The 25,861-nt window shown below is 43.3% G+C and overlaps 1 protein-coding gene across 1 annotated transcript; it reads right to left on the reverse strand.

Annotated features, from left to right (window-relative positions):
• Nucleotides 1-206: 206 nt before the first annotated feature.
• On the reverse strand, nt 207-24,002 carry YWHAG (tyrosine 3-monooxygenase/tryptophan 5-monooxygenase activation protein gamma). The gene is made up of 2 exons (XM_065924862.1): nt 23,699-24,002; nt 207-3,600 (listed from the first exon to the last, which is right to left on the reverse strand). The coding sequence occupies exons 1-2, from the start codon at nt 23,783-23,785 to the stop codon at nt 2,944-2,946; spliced, it is 744 nt and encodes a 247-aa protein (XP_065780934.1). The 5' UTR covers nt 23,786-24,002; the 3' UTR covers nt 207-2,943.
• Between the last annotated feature and the right edge of the window lie 1,859 nt (nt 24,003-25,861).

The following is a 25,861-nucleotide window of genomic DNA, read 5'->3' on the forward strand; positions in this document are numbered from 1 at the left end:
CAAAAGGCGCGATCCTTTTTCAAGGTCAGTAAACCCAGGTCTGATTCCCAGACTTGGGCACTTTCCAATATACACCGTTTCGCCCCTCCCCCCATGCAACCACCTTCTTTGAGTGGTGAAGGGGGGGAAAAACACCCAGGTCCAATCAAACCTTCGAAAGCAAAGGAAAATTTCAACTCGTGAAATAAAGCTCAGCAGCACTGACATCAGATCTGTAAGTTTATTTGCTCAATGTACGACAGCTACATAATGACTCACATTCATGATATTCCATCACTGAGGAAAACTGCTAAGAATGGTCCGTGTGCGAAAGAATTCCTTAGAGAAACACGGAGTTGGAAAAAAAATAACCACTGATTAGACCTTAAAAATAGTTCACTGCATAACATGACAAAAAGCACAAAGGCTCATTCAGAGAACATATTCGGTGTTCTCCTACACTGTAATAGTTATAATTTCACCATGACAAACACCAGACATTAAGATTAAGCTAACACTGGTGTTTCTTTTGCTCCCCCCCAAAAAAACAAAATGTATAACTGCATGTCACTATAGCAACATCCAAAACAGATCAATTTGTTACGATCACTATTTGGTAGAGCAAACTTTACCCCCAAAAGGAAAAAATTAAATTAAAAAAACTTTAAAAAATTTGAAGACTTAATTTTTTTTTGTCATAGGAATACATAACACCTACAGTATAAGTTAATAAATTTCAAGCTACTGTATAGAAATACAACACTAGCATGCACAATATTGTATCAATAGAGTAATGGAGGAGTAATCATTTCACTGGAGAGACAGTATCATAGGCAAGTGCATTTCTTTAAAAATAAAGAAAAGAAAAGAAACCATTCAAGCTGCTTAAATATCAAGTCTCCCATTCCCTCTTCATTTTTTTTTTAAGCCCTCAGATGTGGTTTTTATCTTGCATTATTCTAAAAAGCAGCCAGAGCCAAAGCTGAAATTTAAAAGAAAAATAGGTTTTGTAATTCCAGTAAATCATTTCCAAATGCTACAAGGGAAGGACACAACACTGCTCACTGGACATGAAGGTAAAATTAAGAAAAGTCCCACCTACCTCCCCCCCCCCACCCCCAATCTCTTCCCATCCATGGCATTGACCTTAGGCCCCTGCTAGGGCGCAGAAGCTATAAAGCTCTCTTCTCTTGGTTCTCCTGGCAGGCTCGGTTAACTGGGACTCGCTCTCGAGCACAAGGAGGGGCCTTCCAAGGAAAGTCACGCTGGGCAGACTGTGCCAGGCGACAGGGCATCGTCACTCGTCTATCTTCACTGTCACCTGGATCCTGGCCACTGTGTGCGTTTCACAACCGGAAGCTCCATTTTGGTTTTAACAAAAGCAACTGTCAGGTTTTCCCTCAATTATGACTCACTCCTCTGCCTGCCTAAATAAAACAAAGAAACAAACAAATCTGGTGTCGTTCCCTATCTCGGCAGTTCATGCTATTACTTGTAAAAAAGGCTAAATGCACATGCAACAGGTCGTGTTTTCAGAAAGACTTATCCAAAATGAGAACAAAGGACCTAAGGCTGATGGAAACAAACTTGTGGAAAGAGCATGGTGGTTTCCCTCAATTCTAAAACGTGCAAAGATGGCACAATCCAATTTCCAACTTCTATATTTTCATTAAAAAGAAAAAAAATATGAACAAAATTGTGGTCAAACAGAAGTTAAGGGTTTATTATCTGATAATGATGCTATTTTATTTTCCTACAATGATTCTTTGGGGAAGGAGTGTTTTCACGGAGGAAAAACGGATACACGAGGTTCCCAAAACTGGACAGAATGTTCATGGAGAGAGCTCTTCCTTCAGGATTTTTCTACCAGTAAGCTCCTAGCACCTGAATTTTCACACACTGCACCACGAACTTTCTCACAATGACCACCAGCTCCTACAACCCAACAGCTTTTCCACCCGTCCGTGTGCATGCTGTGGGCACGAGGTACAATGAGGAAGACCCAAGAGAGGAGACAGACGGCAGTGCTGCTCAAGGAAGCTGTGGCAACTGAAAAAAAACCCAGCACTTCTCGGGAAATATCAGCACAATAAATGACATACAGACCTGAAATTTTCTCTAGTTTTGTGGCGTTCAATGTTTCTATTAAAGTGATTAATCATTTGTTGTGGTGGATTTAAGAAAGGACAAAAATCCCACAGCCACCTACCAAGCACCTATTAACCAATACCTAACAAGTAGTTCTGATTCTCCTCAGGCAAGCCTGTTGGCCTAGGAGATAGAGAACAGCAAAACCGACCTGGATAAGGCTGAACAAGGATGTAAGAGCCAAAATAAAGAAAAACACAATCAATGGCTTGATGTTAACATATGGCTGTAATGTAGAAATACTGTAAACTGCAATTTAGTGTTAATACTGTCAACTAATCTGAAAACTGGCATGGCCTAAACCATAAACAGACCTTACGTTCTATCAGCTTGGGATTTTAATATTCCATGTCTGCTACGAGTACACCCTGAAAAACAAAATGCACAGCTAAAACAGATGAGCTAGGAAGTACCCAAAACTTAAAAGACGAGAGCATATGTACATAAAAATCCTTACTGGAACCACAGAACTTATTGAATGAGGGCCATTCTGTTTTAAGTTTTCTTCTCATCTTAAAACCCTATTTTCTAGCAATAAGTTAAATTAAAGACAGCTCCACTTGCATTAATCTACAGAACAGTCCATATGCCAGTGTGAGGCTGCTATTCCAAAACCAGTACAGCTAGCCTGACTTTCCACTAGTGGTATTTTGGCAAAAATGTCAAAAGAGGCGATCAAAGACAGGACAGGTCGTGGGTTTCTCCCTAGGAAGGTCATCCCTCCCTTTCCCTCCCCCACCCGACCCCCGACTCATGGGAAAAAAATAAAGACTGCAGTAGTAGCATCAGCGTGCGCTGCCAGTCCACCTGGGGGCCTTAATTGTTGCCTTCGCCGCCGTCGTCGTCTTGCTGGTCGCTCGTCCAGAGCGTGAGGTTGTCACGGAGCAGCTGCATGATCAGCGTGGAGTCCTTGTAGGAGTCCTCGTTGAGGGTGTCGAGCTCGGCGATGGCGTCGTCGAAGGCGGTCTTGGCCAAGTGGCAGGCTTGCTCCGGGGCGTTCTGGATCTCGTAGTAGAAGACGGAGTAGTTAAGGGCCAGGCCTAATCTAATGGGGTGAGTGGGCTGCATGTGCTCCTTGCTGATCTCATGGGCTTCGCTGTAGGCCTTCTCGGATGACTCCACGACGGTCGCCCTCTTCTCGCCGGTGGCGACTTCAGCCAGGTAGCGGTAGTAGTCCCCCTTCATCTTCAGGTAAAACACTTTGCTTTCATACTGGGTCTCGCTGCAATTCTTGATCAGGTAGTTATCCAGCAGGCTCAGCACATCCTGACATACAGCCTCCAACTCCTTCTCTATTTTTTCACGGTAAGCACGGACCATCTCTATTTTCTTCTCGTTACCATCGGCAGATGTCTTCTGCTCGATGCTACTGATAACCCTCCAGGAAGAACGGCGTGCCCCGACTACATTCTTGTAAGCCACAGAGAGAAGGTTTCTTTCTTCATTGGACAGTGGCTCATTCAGCTCTGTCACCTATTGAAGAGGAAAGAAGAAAGAGCTATTATGGTACAGGTGATGGCAAGTTGGGCTAATCGTATCTTTTATGCTACTAAAACACAAAGAGATGGATCAGCTGATTAAAGGCATCAACACACAGACATTAGGCTGTGTGAGTCCATGGGAGGGAGATGGAGAAGGAATGAGCAGCAAAGAAGGGGAAAAACCACAGCTGGCTCAATGGTGCACGAAGCCCCTGCTTCCTCCCTAGAGGAGGACACACGTGCTCAGCTGTTTCCGGAAAGAACTTGCAAGTCTAATGCTTAGATGAAAAGCCAAATTTTGATCTAAATTACAAACGTCAACAGTTCTCTTGAGGAACATTACATACACGCCAATGCCAGGGATTTTAATTAGAGGTGGCTTTTATACCTCATCAGTTTGTTTGTCTGAAACAAAAAACAGAATGACAGTTTCCTCCTACTCTTGCCCTATCTGGCAAACATGAGTCCCATCTCTTTTGGGTGAGGATATCTTGCATAATTGGTGAGAACAGAGTCACCATCAAGTCGACTTTGAGAAACACAAGCTTTCTCTGCTCTTGGAAGAAGATATAAATCCCAGGCACGGGCCTGACTCTGATCACGGAGATATTAATGCAACTTGGGGGAACGCGTGTTTTAGTGTTTGAAAACAATTAGCAAGAAGATGAAGAGAGGACCAAAGTACTTCTGAGCTGAGGTGGCCAACAGGAATTAATGCTTCTTTCAACTGAGCATTTCTAAAGGGTCTCCATCGTCCCAAACACTAAGAGCCTTGAGCAAACCAAAGCGACAGCACATCTATGCTGTATATTTTTATGACTACCAAACAACTGCATGTAATAAAGAAATTAGATCAAATGACTAAAAAACTACATTTGCTTAAGTTATATTACCTGATTTCTGTGATGTCAGAGCCATACACTTTTAGGTGTCTGACAACCATATGAAACAGAAAAGGATCGGGCTCTTACTGCTCTTACCTCTTTCTTCTCCCTCTTCTGGGGTCACATTTTTACTTGTCTGGTTGACTACCACATCCAAACCGGTACATGGACAGTCACTGGCAGTATCAGAAAGCCCAGACCATGAGCTCTTTCCTCAGATTTTCAACACAGAAGCTGTTTCCCTTCCCTCATCCTCTCAGGTACCTGCACTCTAGTGGTAACCTGTTAATTGCAAGCAACTTTTGCTCTTTGTTCTGCCTCTGCCTAAAGCACTTACCAGTGTTCCTGCCTGGAAAATACTTAACACAAGAACCAGGTTCTATCTTCTGTGAAGTCCTGCCCAGCTCCACTCCTTCCACTCCCAGTTAAACTGGCTACTCTGTTCACCGTGCAGATTACAGCATCCATGTAACGTTCTATTACTGCCAGATATGAAAGGTGGTGGGACAGAGTCCACAAAGATATGCTGGGCCGGGATTCCAGGAGACTTGACTGGTGTAGGGATCACTTAGACATGTGGTAAACATATTCCTCTTTTATAAAGGAAGGAGTTGAGTGGGAGGCGGTTATGCTTAATGAAACTGGTCATGTGACTGAAATAGTTCCTCTCAGAACTAAGGCTTCCCTAGTGGCTCAGAGAGTAGAGAATCTGCCTGCGATGCAGGAGACCCAGGTTCAATCCCAGGATCGGGAAGATCCCCTGGAGATGGAAAGGGCAACCCGTTCCACTCCACTATTCTTGCCTGGGAAATCCCATAGACGGAGGAGCCTGGAGGGCTACCATCCATGGGGTCACAAAGAGATGGACACAACTGAGCAATTAACACACTCAGAATTAAATGAGAATGTAAACCAGACTGAGGTTTATATGCTTTGCTTACTAATTCTCACAACATCTGGCCAATAATACATACTCAACTACTTCCTAAACTTAAGGTTTTCTTATGTAGCCTTTTTATTATGCATTACTGATTCCCCACTCTAATGTGAGAGTGCAAACAGCAGCTCTAGCAGAGGTGGCGGAGGGGAAACAGATCCACTCTGGGGGACAAGGTTTTCGTACCTAAGCAGTTAAAGTGCGGTGTCCTAGCCACTGGACCGCCAGGGAATTCCCGTGGGCAATTCCTTTTGAGAACACCCTGAACAATGTCCTTCACTTTAATTCTCCATGTAGGAGGCCTCTACATTTCTTTCGTCCCCCAATCTATCTTCCCTTATCAAGTATCTCTTCTCCTTTCCAGGTGATTCTCTAGTCCTTAGCTCCCTTATGTCACTTCCTTTCCATGAACTTTAGTATCTCATAGCCTGGAGTAACTCCCCAGACTGGCTTTCCAACAGGCTGCGGCCTCTGTAGGCCTGAGTCCTGCACATCATAGACCACCCGCCCATAGACACTGAATGTGCAGATACTGAAGACTAGCCGCCTCTAGTGTAACCTGAGAACTGTCCCCAGTGCAAGCCCCAGTGCCTAAGGCCACTGGGGTCGGGTTCAGGCCTTTCCCCTCAATCATGCTGTCCTTATTTCAAGAGCCAGCAACTATTTAAAGTCCCAGTGACCTCACCAGTTCTCTATACCGTTAAGTCTTGCTGCGGAGCTGCGGAGCCCAAAGCTAGCCATTTGCACTTATGTAACGTTTGTCCAGTTGCCTCAGACAAACTGGAACATGAAGATTGTGAAATGCCAACATCACCTTTAGATACAGTAACTCAACCACATTTGGAACATACCCAGATGTGCCTGCTACTGCAAAACTAAGTTAGAGGGGAAAACCTTTAACTTAAAAAAAGTCTGCTCAAAGGCACTAAGATGTCTCTAAAAACCTTAAATCAGGGTTTTTTTTTTTTAATCCTTAAGATCAAAATGACTTATATGAGAGGTAATCTGTGATTTTTATTTAAAATAGAGATCCCAGTCATACTAGTTTCAAAAGTCAAGATAACTTTTAAGATAAAAAAAATTATTCACGTAGTGTCCTAAAAAGGTTTAACCAAGACAGAATGAGTTTTCAGTGTGGGAGGGGTGTGAGATGTATATCATTTGGAAAAGAAGGTAGTGTTTTTCAAAACAGTCACTGAACTGTTTCTAAGAACAGACCATTTGCATATATGGTTCCCCAAACATACTGTCATGGCTACTGGAAAACATGGACAGTTTGTGAATTCTCCAGTTTTACATTCTGTTTAAAAATAAAATGAAGGTTTCTCTTCTCAACTCCTATGATACCAGCTCAAGTTCAAGTTTCTTTTAGTGAGTTAAAGACAGTTTTTAGCAGAAGGGTTAGAAAAATCCGTTATTCTCACCAACAGTTTAAGAAACAGAACGCCCCAAATTCCAGCTGCTAAGGCATCAAGACATTAATTAGTATCAACTGTTCTCCCCTAACAGTTTATGAGGGGAGAAACCTTCTCTCCCTAAGATTAGCAACCCTTGAGGTTCTTGGAAAGTTACTTAGATGACTTTCTGACCCCTATGCTCTTGGAGCACCAAGTCATTCACAATTCTTCAACTTATCTATCGAGAACCTTAAATTGTAATGAATGCAACTTGGAATGTTTAAACTCCTTAAGTAATACTTCAATTAAGCTTACTCTACTTAAAATATGAAAAAAAGGATTCCTAGGGCAGCGAAACTATTCTGCATGATATTAATACTCCAATGGCCAATACAAGTAATCACACACTTTAAAAAAAAAAATGCCCAGACAGTGTTAACACCAAGACTCAGCCTCATGGGAAACCACGCGTCTGGGCAGTAATGATGAGTCGGTACAGGCCCGCGAGTGGTAACAGATGCATTCCTTGGGGACACTGACCGCTGGGGAGGGCTGTGCATGGAGGGAGGGGGCAGGGGGCATATGGGACCGCTGTGTCTTCCTGTGTGACCCTACACTGCTTTAAAAAATAGTCTATTAAAAAAAATATATATATTAGTAGACAGCAGCTCTCACATTTGGCCCCCTCAAGCATCTTTGGTCCTCCTGTGTTTGGAGTGCTATCACCTCAAAGGGCCAAGAGGCTAAGGAAAGGGTAAATGAACACCCTACACCAAAAATAAAGGAAAAACACCAGAAGGTACAAGACGCGCATCAGTGTCCATGCTGTCTATATTCTGTGCACACAGCAAAATAACCCACCGCAAGGAAATGCGACCCTGCTCTGCGTGCATACAGTTAGCTATATATTCTAAAGACTATCTGCTGGGTTAGTCACTAAGTCGTGTCCGACTCTTGCGACCCCATGGACTGTAGCCTGCCAGGCTCCTCTGTCCACGGGATTTTTCAGACAAGAATACTGGAGTGGATTGCCATTTCCTTCTCCAAGGGATCTTCCTGACCCAGGAATCGAACCCAGGTCTCCTGCATTGCAGGCAGATTCTTTACCAACTGAGCTATGAGGGAAGCCCAGAGAAGACCTACTGAATAGCAAATTAAAATTTTTGAAAACAATCTGAAGTTCATGTCGTGCATATCCGGACAAGACGCCTTCAACTTGAAGTTCAGTGTGCGCAAAAAAGGAGTTAACACAACAGGCAACAGGCTTGAGATTGCTATCTTTAGAAAGGTCTGCTTGCGAAGCTGACCCTTGGCTAGCATTTGAGAACTAGGATTCTGGAAGGGTTCCCACTACCCCCGATTAAGAATGGCCCATTGGCCCTAAAAAGTTTGTCCAAACAATGTGTTCCTTCCAGAAGTCCTGAATTTGGTATGTGCAAGACAGAAAGTGCTCTGCGAACACTCCTTAGTAAGACCTCTGGGAACTGAGTTTCTAATGAGCTTCCTTCCCAGTAGACATTTCACACACACAGTCCACCCGAGTCTCCAGGGAGAGAAGACTCTTAGACCTGGCTCACTCTCATCTTCACTCCAGGCACCTTTCCTCTTTGCTGATTTAGCTTTGCATCCTTCCACTCTAATAAATCAGTCAAGAGTATGGCCCTGGGACTTCCCTTGCAGTCCAGTGGTTAAGAGTCTGCCCTGCAATGCAGTGACTTGGGTTCAAACCTTCATCAGGGAACTAAGATCCCACATGCTAAGGAGCAACTAAGCCCATTTGCCCCAACTAGAGAATCTGTGCCACAATTAAAGATCCTGCGTGACCAAAGATCCTGCGTGCTTCAACTAAGACCAAACACAGCCAAATAAATAAATTTTTTTTTTTTTAAAGGTAAGGCTCTATATGCTGAGTCCTGGCAAACCACTGAACAGGGAGGGAGCCTTAGGGATATCAACACCTATTCATTCTGGGAAACTTGATAACACGTCACATAAGGTCTGATGACAAGAAAAATACAGTTAAAGGCCACTGCTTGCCAGATAACTCACCAAGCATTCACCAAGCACCGAGCGTGCGTCACATCACACCTCACTGTGCCAAAGACAGGACATTTGTGAGATGCCCTCAAGGTGCTAGTTCAGGAGGAGGAAACACACATGTATTCACGTTAGATCACCAGTCACAGAGACACTCTCAAGGCAGCCAAACTCTGCCTGAGAAACTCATCTGCTAGCCCTTTAAAAGCCAGCAGCAATGATCGTGGATAAAAATTGTGCTGCAGGGAGACATTCCAGGAAGAGGAACGTCCCAGAAGAGTCAGGGAACTTCCATGGCATATTCAGGGTTGAGCTCGAGGCCTCAGCAACGAGGAGAGCTACCGGAGAACCTGGGCTTTGCTGAGAGCTGCCAGGTACCACGCTTCCTCCCAACGGCCCTGACGTGGTGCACCGTACACTCGACAGATGCGATGCTGAGCAATGAGCGGACTTTCCCCTCAACATCAGTCCACTGACGGACAGCAGGTCCCGAGTCTCTGATGATGTAAACCTTGCAATGTATCAGAGAAAGAACTAGTTTCTCCAACACAGGCAACACCCTGTTTTACTGCACTTCACAGCACTGCGGCTTGTGGAGACTGAAGGTTTGGGGCAGCCCTGTTTTGTCAGAGTGATGGCTAACAACTTAACAATAAAGTCCTTTTTTAATAACAAGAACCTACTGTACAGCACAGGGAACTATACTCAGTATCTTATAATGACCTGCAATGGAAAAGAACCTAAAAAAAACATATATATACACACACATATATATAAACCGAATCACTTTGCTGTACTCTTGAAACTAACACAACACTGTAAATTAACTATACTTCAGTAAAAAAGATGTACTTTAAGACATGCTACCGCTGGGAACTCCCCTGGCGGTTCAGTGGTCAGGACTCCAGGCTTTTACCGACAAGGGCCCAGGTTTGATCCAACTAAGATAACACAATCCGCACAGTGTGACCAAAGACAAAAGAAAAAACCTCACCCACTTCCTAAAAGGAATTCAAAACCAATCAATAATAGAAAAATGAGCAAAAGGAATTGAAAAAAAGGAAAAAATAATATATATATACAACCCAAAGTCTTCATTTTATAAATGTTAAGTTTTCTCCAATCAGACTGGCAAAACTTAAATATTCTGATGACTGACTGTGAAGGCTGACAGTGCGGATAAACAGGCACTACTACCATCCGTTGTTGGATATCATAAACTGGTACAAACTTCAGGGAGGGCAATTTGGAACAACTGTCAAAACTGAATACTAAAAAACCTTCCTTCTGACTCTGCCATTCCATTTCTAGAAACAGATTCACTGTGTCATTTCTAACAGCTAGACTCTGGAACGACGTAAATGGTGGTCAGTGGGACTCTGGTTTATGAACATCCATACAAGGGAATTCTAGGTAGTCATTTTAAAAGTATTTGTATATTCTCACTGTATCTCTAGAAAGGTTTCTAGATATTTCTCTATCACTGAAAACAGAGTGGCTGAGAGGCAGTCAAGGTTGATGAGGTTGAATTTTGACCTGCTACCAGTAGTTACCTATTCAAACAAAACCTCTCCATAATTTACTCAGTTAATCACATTTACCAAACTTTTTCAAACCAAGTTAAAAAAAAAACAAAAACCTTAAAGTCAACAACTTTATATAAGCAAGTTTACTAACGTAATAAACTACTAACTCAAGCCCACATCTGCTGCTTTGCACTCACCACCTCACTTCTAGCAAGAATACTTTTAAAAATAAACTTGCATAAAAGTCTTTCATTATATCTTTACACAGATTAGGACTGATATATAGTAGTATATATACCACAGATTTTCAGCCCTGTTTCATTGAACTAATCACTAATTTAATTCTAATATTTTCCCAGTTTATTCACTACCTAATCTTATGATTCCCAAATACCACTTATATTTGTGCAAGGATATCTGCTGCAAAAACAGGGACAGTATTATTAACGCTATAATGTGCACCTTCGTTTCGTTCTGAGTTTAATGGAATACTTTCAGGGTTTCATTCTTAAATCCCGACTCTCTGTTTAAAAGATATTTAAGAAATACTCATATATTCTGATTTTTCTAAGTAACTTTTGTAGTATCAGAAATGAGTTCTCTGACCAAAATTATAATTCCTCTTTGGTCCTCCAGATAACTCTTTATGATTCAGTATTGTTATTTCCATTTTAAAGCATAGAAAATTAAGGTTCAAAGTCAAAGAATGGAACCCAAGTCCCATGGCTTAAAATCTCATATGCTTTCCACTACATGACCAGTTCTTAACCAAGGAGGAGCTTCTTGTAAAATACTCTCCTAGTAGCCCTAACCCTCAGAGACTCAGTACTGCATGGGATCCACACACGTATTTCTCCAGGTGAAGAAGAGCAGGTCAACGTTCCTCAGAAGGTTGAGTTACCACATGACTCAGTCATTCCACTCCTAGGGATACACAAAAGAAATGTCCAAGTGTTAACAGTGCCAAGGTAGAAAAAACCCTGCTCCGAGTCATCGATGCCCAGACCCAGGTCTCACAGTCTTCCTCACACTACACACTCTTCTGCTCTCATGTTTTTCCTACCACCCAAAAAGCACTTCCAGAACTCATTAAGAAAACTTTTCTGTAAGTCATCCTTTAAGCCCTAATTCAAATACTGCACTTACTTCCTAAAGCCTGAAAAATGCGCAGGCAGAACCAATTACTGCTTACTGTTAGAAGGTTCACCATGCACTTATACTGCTTATACTGCTTATTTCTGGAGCCTCAGGGTGTAACTCTATACCTTTTTTTCCTCCTCAAAAGACTAAAGTCCTTAAGCCTGCACTCATCAATGAATCACCACAGTACCTAGTCACTTCCCAGTGTTTGCTAAGTGACAGGAATCTAACAGGATGTATCCAGCCTGGACTGACTGCATAAATGGCCCACAGAACTCCTTCCAACTCTGTGTGCGTGCACGCTTAGTTGCTCAGTCCTGTCCGACTCTTTGTGACCCCATGGACTGCAGTCTGTCAGGCTCCTCTGTCCATGGGGATTCTCCAGGCAAGAACACTGGAGTGGGTTGCCATGCCCTCCTCTAGGGATCTTCCCACCCCAGGGATCAAACTGCAGATGGATTATTTACCGTCTGAGCCACCAGGGAAGCCCATACTCCTTTTAAGTATGACTTTGAGGCTCCTTCCATCAAGAACAAGAATGTACTTCTCCACCCCTATCATCTGAACTTGATTGTGCGACTTGGTCAGTGGAGCATTAGCAAGTATGAAGCAAACAAAGGCCTGAAAAGTGCTTGTGAATCGGGGCTCGCTGCCGGGAACCAGGCCAAGGAAGTCTGGTTCACCTGGAGACGAGAGACCATGTGAAGAGGCCTCAGCTCTCCTTAGTTCCTGTGGCCCCGCAGGAGCCCCCAACAGAACCCAACTACCTGGCCAGTCCACAGAACTGAGACAAATAAGAAACATCTGTTTCAGGTAGTTTGATCCAAACAAAAACTTAACTAATATTAAGCTGGCTATTGTTAGATGCCACCAGCACCAAATACTAGAACAGTTGAATTTTAGGGTCAAGGTACAGGACTTGAAGCAAAAACAAGGCCACTTCATTAGCCCAGATTCCACCCAATGCTCCAGTCTGATCTCACTTTTCAACAACTGGGACATAAGCCAAAGCTCCGCAGCGCACCATTTAACCCCACACGTCAGGAAACAGATATGCTATGCTCCAGCACACCCTTGGCTAGCAGTCAAATAACCCTATTCTAAAAATTAGCTCAATCAAAATTAGCTTACAGGTTTTTATATATACAAGCCCATACTGACTCCCTCACAATCATCTCCTCTTTCATGCCTTTTCTTTGCTTCTCAGATTTCTCCTGGAATCAATGTCATGTTCCCTTTCTTTGGGATTGTTGACTTGTGTCCAGACTTCTGGCCAACTTCCTTATCAAGGCTATTCCTTCAAATTAATTATAAACAACAGAGTTTGCTTTGATCTCATCAATTCTGACAACTTATCCTCAAACCACACCTTTGACCTCATTCACAACCATTCATTTTTAAAACTGTTTTATATTGGATTAAAGTTAATTTACTATGCTGTGTTATTTGCAGGTACACAGCGAAGGGATCCAGTTGTACACATACACATATCCATCCTTTTCAGACTCTTTTCCCATAGAGGTTATTAGAGAATACGCAGTTCCCTGTGCTACAGGCTAGGTCCTTGTCGGTTATCTATTTTATATGTAGTAGTGTGTATATGTTAATCCCAAACTCCTAAGTTACCCACCCCCCGACAACCATCACCTTTGAAATCAAACTCCTGGGAGTCCCCTGGTGGTCCAGTGGTTAGGAATCCCTGATCAGGGAACTGAGATCCTGCAAGCCATGTGGCACAGCCAAAAATAAATAAGAAAATCAAACTCCTATCCTATCCTCCAATATTACCAGGCCTCACTCCCACTGACTAGATTTGCTCTTGAACACTCTCCTTTTTCTTTCAGCCCCTTCCCTTTAGGCTTTATTTCTTCCTTGTAAGGCAGATCCATCAAATCAAATTATTTCTGCATGAATACCAACCTTCCTGTCCTGCTGCTGCACCATCCCTAAATCCTCACTCAATACAACCACCCAGCCTGCTGAAACTCTTACACCCAAAACAGAGGGGAGAGGAGAGGGTGGAGAGAGACCAATGAAAAAAGCCAGATTGTAGTCACTGCGAATTAAGGCTTTATTTAAACCTCAAGTTGGGCCCCTTTCCTGTACTTTCCCATTGACATGTAGTCCAAGTTCAGGTTTACAGTAAGTAAATGATCCCTTTTAATTATATCTCCTGCCTCCTGCAACATCAAGTTTCTGAAAACAAGTCATACTTGTTACCATTTCTCCACCTTTCATTCACTCCTCAGCCCATTATTACTGTTAGAACTGTCTTCTGACTTCACACATCCCGTGTTCTCCTCTTAAGTTCATCTTAGACCTTGCTCCAGGCACTACAGAAGAGTGATTCCCTAGGGTTCACATTTTGACTCTGACTCTCCATTCTGCCTGGATGACCGTATTGTGCCTGGTTTTCACTAGCATGGATTCATAGCACATTCCCACTAGAATGTCAGTTCTATGAGGGCAGGTCCGAGACTAGTCTGGTCATCAGTGGTTCCTAAGTATTTGCTTCCTTAATGAGGGAGTAATAAGTAAATCTGGGCACTTAACCTGCGCCGTGCACTCTTCTAAGGGCTTTTCCTGAGTTAACGTGTAGCCATGATGTCTCTACTGACCGCCATTTAAATGTTTCCTCAAATACAGCAGGACAGCAACTGACTTCATTCATCCCCTCCATCACTTCTCCTTCCTCCTCCTCCTCTCTCCAGCCATCAAATTCTCTCTCCGATCTGCCCTCACTGTCCTTGCCCTGGTCCTCATCCTTTTAGACTAGACCCTGCAATATTTATCAGTCTTGGCCCACTCTCCTCCTATTCAATTTCCACACTGCTGCCACGGCTCTCAACAAACCAAAAATGGGATGAGGATCCCTTCCTGCTGAAAATCCTTCAATGACTGTCCACAGCCTAAGAAAAATACAAACTCTGTAAGGCCCTTCGTGAACCAGCCCCTCTCTGGACTCATTTCCTAACATTCTCTCAGGGCAACCAAGAGTGAGGGCATGAATCATGCAGCAGATTCAGGTGTCTGTACATTCTGAACCTGAGCAATGCCACGCCCTCTGCCTGGACACTCCTGCCTCCAACCTTCTCCCCTCCACACCCCCACCACGCCCACACCCACACCCCTACCTCTGCTATCCTTTCCAAGAAACCTCCCCTGACACCCAGGGTGACTTCAGTTGTCCTCCAGCTCCACAGCACTGGGCTGTTCTTCTCTTCCTGGGTGTTGAATATTCCCACCCACAGATGCTCAATAATCCCCCCTCATAGCTCTCTCTCCCCTGGGTGATTTCTGGATCAGTCCCTTTCACTTCTCCCACTGTCTAGAGCATCTACAAAACATTCAAGTTAACATTCTTTCCTTCCTTTGATCTTCACTTAAATCCCCTCAAAATGTTTCCAAAAAAAACCAACCAACATGTTTCCACACTCCTGCTTGTGAATTCCACTCAAGACAGTATTACGTTTCCGAGATCAGACAGGATCGGGCGCGTTCAGGGTGGTATGGCCGTAGACAAGACAGTATTACTTTTGATGAACAAAAAAGTCACAACTTCCTCCTATTTCTTTCAAGTGAGGGATACTCTTCCATTCAGCCTAAGTGGCATCTTTTACTTCTGGTCAATATCTGTAAGACTCCAATGGTAAAACCATGGTACTTATCTCCTTATGCTAAAATTTACAAGTTCTCCTTTGGTAAATGATACTCAAAACATACCCAGATCACGGGACCAACTATTTTCTAAAAGAAACCAAGTTATACTCATATGCAGTCTTAGGGCTCACATTTGTTTATGATAAATACACTCACATTTATCTTAGGGCTGTCCTAAAGAAATTTGTTCTGTATTTAAAATCTAGACTAAGCAACAACCCTCTCAGGGACAACTAAATGGAAAAGCATTAAATATACAGCAGTTTGAAAGAATTCCAAAGCTTCTGCAAACAATGGAACATTGACTAAAAATTAATGAAATCAGGTCATTGAGACAACAGCTAAAAGATCACCGGTACCCATGTATACACCTTACCTATGACTCCTTTTTGAAAACTAAAAAACGTTTTAAAGAGGCTGAGATTCAGAGAAAAAAAAAAGACGTTAAACTCAAGCCTTAAGCAAATTAAACATTTCCGCCTATAAAATGGGAGCATCACTTTTATAGAACTGTTGTGAAATTAAATGGGGAAAAATACAGCCCAAGGGACAGTAAATGTTCAATTATGTTGGAATATTTTAATCTAAGTGTGTAACTTAAAATATTTTTGTCTTCTCAAAAAGACCATAGTCAGTGTAGAGCACTACAGAACAGATGTGAAAAAAGTCATACCAAAAAGTACACCAGGTTTTCCACTGTGGACCAGATGCTTAGTTGAACGCATCAACAGTTCAGGGTAATGCTATGCCGTAACAAATTATAGTACTGATGTGATTTTCACAACAGGTCTAAACACTTGCTAAAAAACTGGTCTTAATCAGCCTTTATTAAAAAAGTTTGTTATGTGTATATACAGCCAGCCAGATTAGGAAGAGAAAAACATGACCAAAATGCAAGAGTACCATAAATCCAAAGTAAGAACAAGTGATAATATGTTTTATGGAATCTATGTGCTAGACATAATTCTAAGTAAGTAATACCAACAAAAATGTATTTTATGCAAGTTTTAAACTTCAATCCGTTACTATAGCTGCTTGAAGTTTTTACCATCTTGTTTTTCCTTCCTCAATAAATGAGTCTAATTCCAAAAATCTAGCCTTTTTCTGCACGACTTTCAAATGGTAAAAAATAAAAAGGCAGTACACTCACCCATTATTACTGATGTCATTAAATTGATCAACTCCATACTTCTGAGCACGGATTCAAACTCAGGATGGCTGGGCCCAGACAGCTAATGTATGTCCTATCTACTTTTACCTATTCACACATACAACCAGTAGTATGCTGACTTTAAGGCAAAAGTGATTTTTTAAAAATGCTTGGTAAGCAACGAGACGGAACAAAAAGCCAAACTTGTTTACCCACATTGTTCTCAACAAATCAACTGGGTTTTAGTGCTCCTATCGAATTGGTGGGGCTATCGAATTGGTGGCTCAGTAAACAACCCGCCTGCTGTTTCATCCCTGGGTAGGGAAGATCACCTGGAGGAGGGTATGGCAACCCACTCCAGTATTCTTGCCTGGGAAATCCCATGGACAGAGGACCTTGGCGGGCTATGGGCAGGGGGTCGCCAAAGAGTTGGACACAACTTAGGGGTTAAACAACAATAGAATTGGTGATAACGGTCAGAACTGAGAAAAGGTATCTGCCTCTCCTGTCCCCTTCCCAAAAAAGGCAATGGAAAAGGAGTCCTGTAATGAGAAGTCTTCTGTAAACCTGCAGCCACAGCATCCTCTCTCCTCCACCCACTCAAGACCCATCCAGCCTTTTCCTCCTCCTGAGCAAAGCCTGATGGGAAGCAGTGCTTTGGATGTCAACCGAACTCCTCTGAAAATCAAGGAAAAACTTCATCTGCCATCTGGATTAAATGCTTTAAGCAAGAAACTACACTCTTTGAGGTTGCCAAAGTTGAATGTAAAGGGATCTTGCCGGTAACTGGAACATTTGCGGGAAATAAGGGGTAATTTTAGGTCAATAAAAAGCCATCATGCAAGATGGTAAATACCAAGGGAACCAGAAACGAGTGAAGTATACAGATGGATGATTGGCCAATATGCTGACAAATGGTGAAATTGGTTATATGGGGTTATATCATGCTATTATCTTTATTTTGCACATAAAGTCCCCACATTATTTTTATTTTTTCAACTTTTTAAAAGGCACTCATTCCATCCATCCTCACAAAAGCAGCAAAAGGGAGGCTTGCAGCACATAAGCTAGCAGTTAAGCTTTCCCATTTCAACCTTATTTTTTCTTTTTGGAGCCAAAAGGGCAATAGAATATCCTTGACCTTTGAACCATGTGTATGTAATATCTAGCTCAACAATTACATCTTCCAAAACTTTTGAGATAAATACCAGTACTGGTGACGGTTTCAAGTTCCTTAAAAATTCTCAGCTGTTCTTGCAACAATTCCACTTTTGGGTCTCTGTCCTAATATGCAATCTGTGTTGAAAGCTTTAGCCACAAAGATACTCATGGCAGTATCTCTAAATTTAGAAACAGCCTAAATGCTAAACAAAAAAATACTTAAAATTATGACACATCCGCAGGTTTGTTCAGCTATTAAAAATACTGATTAACAGAAGAAAATACCTTGAAACATCAAGGGAAAAATGAAAGGTACAAAACTCTGTAGAAAGACATGATGGGAATAGCCCTGGCATATGGATTATGGTGATACTTGTCATTCTCCCCCAAATTTTCTAGTGTCCTAAAGGCCAGACATTTTGTCATCAGTTGTCAGTTTCAATGATGACAGCCTTCCAACAACCAGACTCCCTCAGAAGATCACAGCATCCCCAAATTCAAGCTGGACATACTAATCCAGCTTTCCTTGTCTCAGAATGCTATTCTGCTGTTCTTATCCCATCCTGGTTAATGCTCCTCATCCTTGTGGATTGGGTCATTTCCAACCTACTTAAAAAAAGAAAATAAAAAATCCAGGGTCTGAAGTCTGTTTTTATTACACAGATGTAGTGAGACAGTCCAGAGATGAGTCATACGTGAAGCGCAGAGTATGATTTGAAAAGAACATCTATCCGTGGCTCTAGCCATGCCAGACAGGCCCTCAGGTAAGAATGAATGTCCTGGCGGGAAGTGGGATTGGCTTGCAGGTTTCCATGCCGGGCCTCTGCTGCGAAGACATACTCGTTGGCTACTTCACGTTAGACCCGCACAAAAGGAGCACTGTGCTGAACAGAATGGCACTGGATTGCAACCACCAGTTGAAAAATTTTAAGCTGATTTTGACATCCTTTAAGTACCGGCACTCACAGGCAACTCTCCCCCTACATCTTGGTTAACTGAATATGGCAGCTTAACTGTCGTATTAATAACTCCTTTCAGAAAGCTCAAGAGGTTTGAAATGATCTCTCTCCAAAACAAACCTGTGTTTTTCAAAGCGTTCCTCCTGTTACCTCTTAGCCTTCTCTCACGTCTCACACCGCCACAGCTGCTCTTCACACTCGGCAGTGGGGAGGGGGGAAGAGGGATTCCTCCCGCACCACCGTCATTGATGTTCAGCTGCCCACTGCCGTCACTGTCAGAGTCCCAGCCCTGGTACCCCTCTTCTAGTAACAGAATTTTTAAGAGGGAAAAGCTGACACTACACCGGGATCCTGCTCACCAAGTTTGGCTTTACACCTCTCCCAAAATAAGACACTGCTACAAAGATTAAGACCAGTGAGTCTACTTGGAATTTTTTTTAATATCTTGTATGTAAGAATACTCATTTCTATCTACCAATTCGCAACCCCACTAAAGCTATGCACCCCATTAACAGTGTTCAACTTAGGTAAAGGAAAAATCTACCTCTTAGGACACTCTTCCAAGTAATATGCTGACAAAAATTTGGTTTAGACTTATTCAGTTCTTTCAAAAGAGAGGGAGAGAAAAAAGACTAGTCTTAAAAGATTTACAGATTTTTATTGTTTCTGCAAAATCATGGAACCAATCCAATGTAATCACTTATTTAAAATTAAAGCTCTCCTTTGGGAATTTTTGTTGATTGCTCTTCCTGTAACTATTTTTCCCCCTAAATTAGTAAGATCAAAATTTCAAGGATCTCTGCAAGTGCCAATCTAAAGTAAGATAACAGGGTTTGGTACTAAACCAAAACTAATACCTAAAAGGGAATTTGGGGAAGAAAAATGGTTATAAGCAGAAAGACCATAAGGCAGCTCATGTTGGTAGATTTTATAACCTAGAAAGACAATATGGGTGTCCCATAATCACAGTTGTTGAGTCTAACAATAAGAGCTTAGAAAATAAGACAAAGGAGAAGACAATGGCTTATATATGACTTTTTTCTCTATTAAACGTATATAGGGCCTTTGCCCACTTTTCTTCCTCATCTCATGGAATCTGGGAGGAACACAGAAATAATCAGGTGCCCTGTCAGATAAAAGGGTTAGGGCTGATCATATCAGAGGCAAAAACATTGTTCCTGGCTGCCTCAGAAGCACCAAAACAGCGTATTTATGGGAAGCCCCTGGGTGAACAGCTCCTGACCCTCAGCACTGCAGGAACCGCCACCACAGCAGGGCAAGTGTGTCTAACAAAGTCAGTCAGTCTTGGGGTGGAAAATGAGTGATCATAAGAACACCAGCATAACTATCATCTCCAAAGAGTTAATAATAGTTTGCTCCGATTTCAGGTAATCTATTCTTATTTGGGTGAGCATCACACAGTTTTTAAGCCCTGGAACTTTTAAAATGGAAATACAAACCAAGCCAAAAGAAGTCCCCCCTTCTTTTTTTTTTTTCAATTTATGCTGAAAAGGTTCAGATGTTAGAAAACAAAGACAAAGGGATACTGATTACCACTGGCTGTGAGCACTTCATTACTGACACATTCCTGAATCAGTAATCATGTGCTGAAATCCAGCCAGCTATAGGCAACCATGGTCACTTCTTAAAAATATCATTTTCCTTTTTCTAGAGTGCTACTGAATAGTACACTTGAAAATGGTTAGTTTATGCTGTGACTGTTACCTCAACAAAAAAGACTCAAATCATTTCCTCCACTCTTTTTAATAATTTAATTAGAGTTTGGTTTAATAAATAAATAAGGCTTCCTCCAAGTACCAAAGGATGAAATCCTCCCAGGGTCTGTAGTTAATCTAATGAACTGGAATGAAAATGCACATTCAGCAACATCTTTCATCTTGATAAGAATTAAAAAAAAAACAAACCCATATGAAATTGTTTAAATAATTAGAAAAGGCACTTAGTAGTCATTTCAGTTATTGGGAAGGTGAACATAAAAAGCCAACTGTTATCTGTATTCTTCCACTCCAAAGAGAACAATTGAAGCCACATGACTTCGATTATAATAACGGCTGGCAGAACTCCACAAAGAGTCTACAGAGGTGTCATTACTCCATTAGTGATAATGGCTATTGATCTAGCCTCCTGGAAGAGCTAGCAGAAAAAACAGAATATTTAACATAGTTTTAAAAAAAAAGTTTTTTTTAAAGTATATTAAAAAAAAAGTATATAGATTCTGCTAGGAAGTCATTTTTACATAATTAGGATAGACTTTTGCAACTAATGCCCCCCTGCCGCCAACACACCCGAGTAAAAATGTTTATCCCAGTTACTTCAACATTAGTTGCCTAGAACCTTTTCTCCCCACCCCCTCCAAAGGCAAATACCAGTAGCCTACTTAGAATATTAACTTCTCAAGAGGCTGTTAAAATCCAAAGAAGTCAGTATTGTCTAACAAGTAGGAAATATCTAGGTGTTCACTTCTTTTTACATACAAGTTTACACATTTGTCTTACAAGACTAAACTTCCTTCTTTCCTCTTTTTCAAGATACGTATTATTTCTATCTTGGTCGTACACCCATAACCATCACAGGCTCTGTTAATTACTAGGGTACCTTCACTAGATAGGAATAAATTTCACCACACTAGCATCTGGATGAGTTCAACCTCAGGAAAGAACTCACTTAAGTGGCAGGACTGAGTATTTTCTTTTTATCTTCCTGTATTTTCCAAATTCTGCGGTGACTTATATAAACAAAGAAACAAGTCTTACAGTTACCTTTTTAAATCATCTACATTTTTTATTTAATCCTCCAACTTTTTCCAAGTAGGTGTTGACCCATTTTACAGATGAGAAAAGGTCAGACATAAAACCAATTTCTCAAAATCACTAGTGAACAGGTTTGTTTTGAAAAAGGTCTGCTTTATTTTACAAAACTGTTTTCTTTCCTCCATATACCATAAAGGAGCATAAGCACAGCGAGTTTTCCAGATCTCAAGCTGAGGTGTTCTGTAGTGGATTCTCATTCCCTAACGTTCACTGAAAATGCCCCAGTAGGAAGTCATAATCTTTTTTAATGTTTCTATTAAAACCTGCCAAGTTAATAATTTGCAATAAACCCACATATACCCCTACACTATGAGCATAAAATATATTCTTGTTTTTAAAATTTCCATCTCTAGTCCTTCAATGCCCAAGGTTATTACTGAGATGAATGTTTAAAAACATGACTGTATCTTAAAACTTTGGAGAAAACTGGAAATACGAAAGGTGAACGGGCATATCCAGAGATCCCTGGTGTGCCTGTGCCAGGATAAAGGACATTCTTTTTTGGGGGACCAATTCTCATCTGGCGGAAGAGGAAGTGCTCAATTCCACCTGGCTTATCTGCTAATTTCTGCATTACCCTGGACAAATGCCATTTGCATACTCCCTACCAGCCCTGAGGTGCATTGCAGCCTCTGTGTCATTGTGTGTGACATCACTGGGTTGCTATGGATATAGGTCCGAGGTCACTCGCTTTCCTGTGAAACTAGAAATATGGAAAAATTAGAAGAGTCTAAATAACGTGAACTAAAGATGCTGATATCCATTAAAGTGCAACTTGTCATTTGCGCCTTATAAAAATTGCGAGTGTTAAAAAAAAAAAACTGCCAGTGTGACAATATATTAATACAGCAGTGCTCCCAATTTCAGAACCAATCTTCTTTCTTAATGAAATAAAAATCTTCTTAGCTAATGTAGCCGGTTTAAATGTAAAGGCATCAGCCTTGTCATCTCCTGTGAACCAGTAAAGTTATTCGAGAATTAATTAATCTGTAATGCCTGTACCGCTTCATTAAAGAGGTTTCATGTGCAAGGTACACTCCTGTATCCCCTGCACACTGGAGATGCATTTTAAAACCTTTGTTACATAAGGCAGGAAGTTAGATATTAAAATAGTGAAACTGAAATCATTAGATAATTTTCTGTGTTTCATTTACTAATGCTCAATACGTCCCCCTCCTCTAATATCAAACTGGTTGACCGCCCATCAGATAAATGTAGCATTAATGACAAAATGGTGCAATACAGGCAGGAATCTGCAAAATGCGACAACTGGAGATCAGTATTCTCTTTTCATCAGCATTGAGGATGCGCTAGCTTTTTTTTTTTTTTAAGCTTCAGATGTGTCTAACAAAACAAATTAATTAAAAAAAAAGACTTTTTCCCCTTTAAAATAACTCCTCCCCAGCCTCCACCCAGTCTAGGCTCTCTGCAATATGACAAATGCAGAATCTTCTGGAATGACTTGATACTGCCTCCCACCACCGCTTTGTTTGCAATATCAGATTAGAGAGAATATTTTTTTCAACTTAAAGGAATTTCAACAGATGTGTGCCTGTATTTAAAAAAGAAACAGCATATGTCACAAATTGAACCAGACGGCTAAATTCACAACCTTTATTTTAGAGACAATACCTACCCTTTCAATACGAGCACAGTAAGAAAAAAATGGAGATGACATATTGAGAACAATCAATGAAAACGCTAGCGAGACAAACGTGCCCCCCTTCCCAAAGGCAAGAAGAGGGTTTGCTTTGGGGAATGGTGAGAGGGGAGCCTTTTGTTAAGAAAAACGTGAGCAAGGTTTCGATTTTGCACCATTGAGCCCAGGTTTTCAGGAGAACCTACATTTTTTCTCGAGGAGGCTCTAAAGGATCTGTCTGCAGAAGGCAGTGGAAACATTTGGGGAGTGGGGTGGGGGGGGGGCGGGGGGAGTATTAGAAAGCCCGGAGACCTGCTGAGTGAATGGGAAAGGCGCCGCCCAAACACCAGGGAGAAAAGAGGAACCGCATCCATGCGGTCCCCCGCCCCCACACGCCCAGGCTGTGGGAGGAGGGGGAAGTGGGGCACAAAGGATGCGCACGGCGCCCCGCTCAGGTCCCCCAGCCGACCCGGAGGCGCGGCGGTCGGAGACCCCGCTCCCGAGACCAGCCCCGAAAAGACCCCGCCCCAGCCCGGGCGCGCGGGGAGGGCCGAGGCGGCCGCACCGCCGGCCCTAGGGGACGCTCGGGGAGAGGCCGCGTCACACACCTGGTCCTCAGCGCTCTCGGGACCCTCCCCAGCCCCCTCAGGGGCATCCAGACCTGTAGCTGCCGACGGGAGACTAGTCCCCGGGCCGCGCCCGCGAAGGCCCGCGTCCGCGAAGGGGCTGGGGCGAGGCGGGGGGGGAGGGGAGGGGAGGGAAAACTCACGTTCTTCATGGCCGCGGCCATGTCGTCGTAGCGCTCCGCCTGCTCCGCCAGCCGGGCTTTCTGCACCAGTTGCTCGCGGTCCACCATCTTCACGGGCTGGGTCGGGCCGGACGAGGATGATCCGGGGCGGCCTAGAGGGCTCGGGGGGCGGCTGCGGCGCGGCTGGAGCCCGTGTGCCGGAGGGACCGACCCACACGAGACGCGAGCGGCTAGAGGCGACGGGCGCGGAGGCTGCAACTCGAGCTGCGACCGCGGGACCGGGCGCGAGGCGGCTGCGGCGGCTGTGCGTGCCGCGGGCGGACAACCCCCTGCGGCCCCGCCCACGCCGCGTGACGCAACGGCCCCGCCCACCAGCCCGCGCGCGGCCCCCACCCCGGCCCCGCCCCGGCCCCTTCCGCTTCTCGGGTTTCCACTCCCAGGCTCAGCTAGCCACCGCCTTCCGGGTATCCCCTTCTTCCCCGGTGCCCCTCGACAAGTCCCGTGCTTCACTTCACCCGGCTCACTGCGCCCTAGCTTCTCCAGACGACCCCCAACCCCCCCGACCTGCAGACCCCAGCCCTGCCAGGCCCCCCCGACGCGTGGGCCCCTGGGAGTTGTAGTTCACCCTGGGATGGGGTGATGTGTTGAGGAGATCAAGGACAAAGGGGCGGTCAAGACTACATCTCCCACTGGTCATAGCGGGCAGATGAAGGAGGATTGAGGAGGTGTAGGGTGGGATGGGGGAGGGGGAGGTCTAATTCCGCGGCTACTGGGGACCCCTGGCGGGAACTAAGGCTGCCCGAGTCCGAGCGAGTGCTGATTCACGGCCCTGCCCCATATTCTCGGGAAAATTACTGGGGGAGGGGGCCAGGGCCTCAGCCCTGGACCTTGTTTCCGAGATAAAACAGCAGGCCATCGGGAGACTGGGAAGATGGAACGCATTCACTATTGATCCAAACTGTCTGGGTGGTACCCACCTCAGAGATGGTTGAATTAAAAGAGCCAAAACTTGGGGGGACTGCCACCCTCCCCCACAAGGTTCCATGTCTCCTTCTCCGCCTTGAGGTTCTTGGACCTGACAGGTGGAAATGTGGAAAGACAGATACTGGCCAGGCACTCTGGTTAATATACGGAAAGAATGTAGCTGTTTGCAGCCTGACCCCTGGGAAGCCCTTTCTTCCTCTCCAGGGTGGAGTGTTAAAGATTCAATTCAGTTATCAGAGCCAATGGATGCTTACCACTGGGTTGTGTCTGGGGGTTGACCAACACTTCTCTCCCCGCATAGGATATACACGCTGGGGTCAGGCTGACTAATTCTTGCTTACATGCTTCCCTTTTTTGACATTCCATGTAGCTCACATACCCCAAAGTTTTGAGTGCACATTTTATTTATTCGGTACTTATCTGTTAAGCACCTACTATGTTCCAAGCGCTGTTCTAAGCAATGAGGTACAGCAGTGAACAACAACAAATTCTGCCCAAGAAAATAGGCTAAATAAAGACAATGCGTAGAGTATATTAGAAAATTATAACTAGTTTAAAATAAACAAACAAAAATTAGTGGGCAGGAAGTGTTGTGTATGAGAACTGAGAGTGAGGGAATTTCTGTGAAGGAATAGTCCAGGCTCTATGCTAGCCACTGGAGGAAGAGAGCATGGAACCCTGCCCTCAAGGAATTCAGAATGTGTTAAGTTCTGTTGTGTTGTTTTGTTTTTTAATTCTTTCATGCTAGATAGAAAAAGGGTTTGTTTTTTGTTGTTTGGTGTTTTTTTTTGGCCTGCTCCTAGGCAGCTTCCCAACCAGGGATTGAACCCCAGCCCCGGGCAGTAAGAGAATGGAGTCCTAATCATTGGACCCCCAAGGACTTCCCAGGAAGAGGTTCTGAAAAGCTGGTAACATTTCCAACCCACTCCCTTAAAGATGTATAGGATTTAAAATAAATTAATTAAATTGAAATGAAAGGCAAAAAGAAAAAAAAAGATGTGTAGAATTTGAAGCAGAAGGGACAAGCAAGGGACTCAGAGGCAGATCCCTCCCTGACCTGTGTATTGTTAGACAAAGAATCCAGTGCCATTTGGTGCCTGAAGTGACGGGGTAGTAGGGACTGGGGATGGAGTCAGGAGACAGAACTTGGGGAGTCCTGAATGGCAAGCCAGGGAGCGAAGTCTTTCTTCCCAAATAAAT

Source organism: Muntiacus reevesi, chromosome 2 (assembly GCF_963930625.1).
Source record: "Muntiacus reevesi chromosome 2, mMunRee1.1, whole genome shotgun sequence".
Taxonomy (NCBI): domain Eukaryota; kingdom Metazoa; phylum Chordata; class Mammalia; order Artiodactyla; family Cervidae; genus Muntiacus; species Muntiacus reevesi.

Excerpts from the sequence above, each read along its gene's own strand:
- YWHAG (XM_065924862.1), bottom strand. The coding sequence starts at position 23,785 with ATGGTGGACCGCGAGCAACTGGTGCAGAAAGCCCGGCTGGCGGAGCAG. Across the intron at positions 3,601-23,698 it reads TGGCCGCGGCCATGAAGAAC|GTGACAGAGCTGAATGAGCC; the intron begins GTGAGTTTTCCC and ends CCTCTTCAATAG.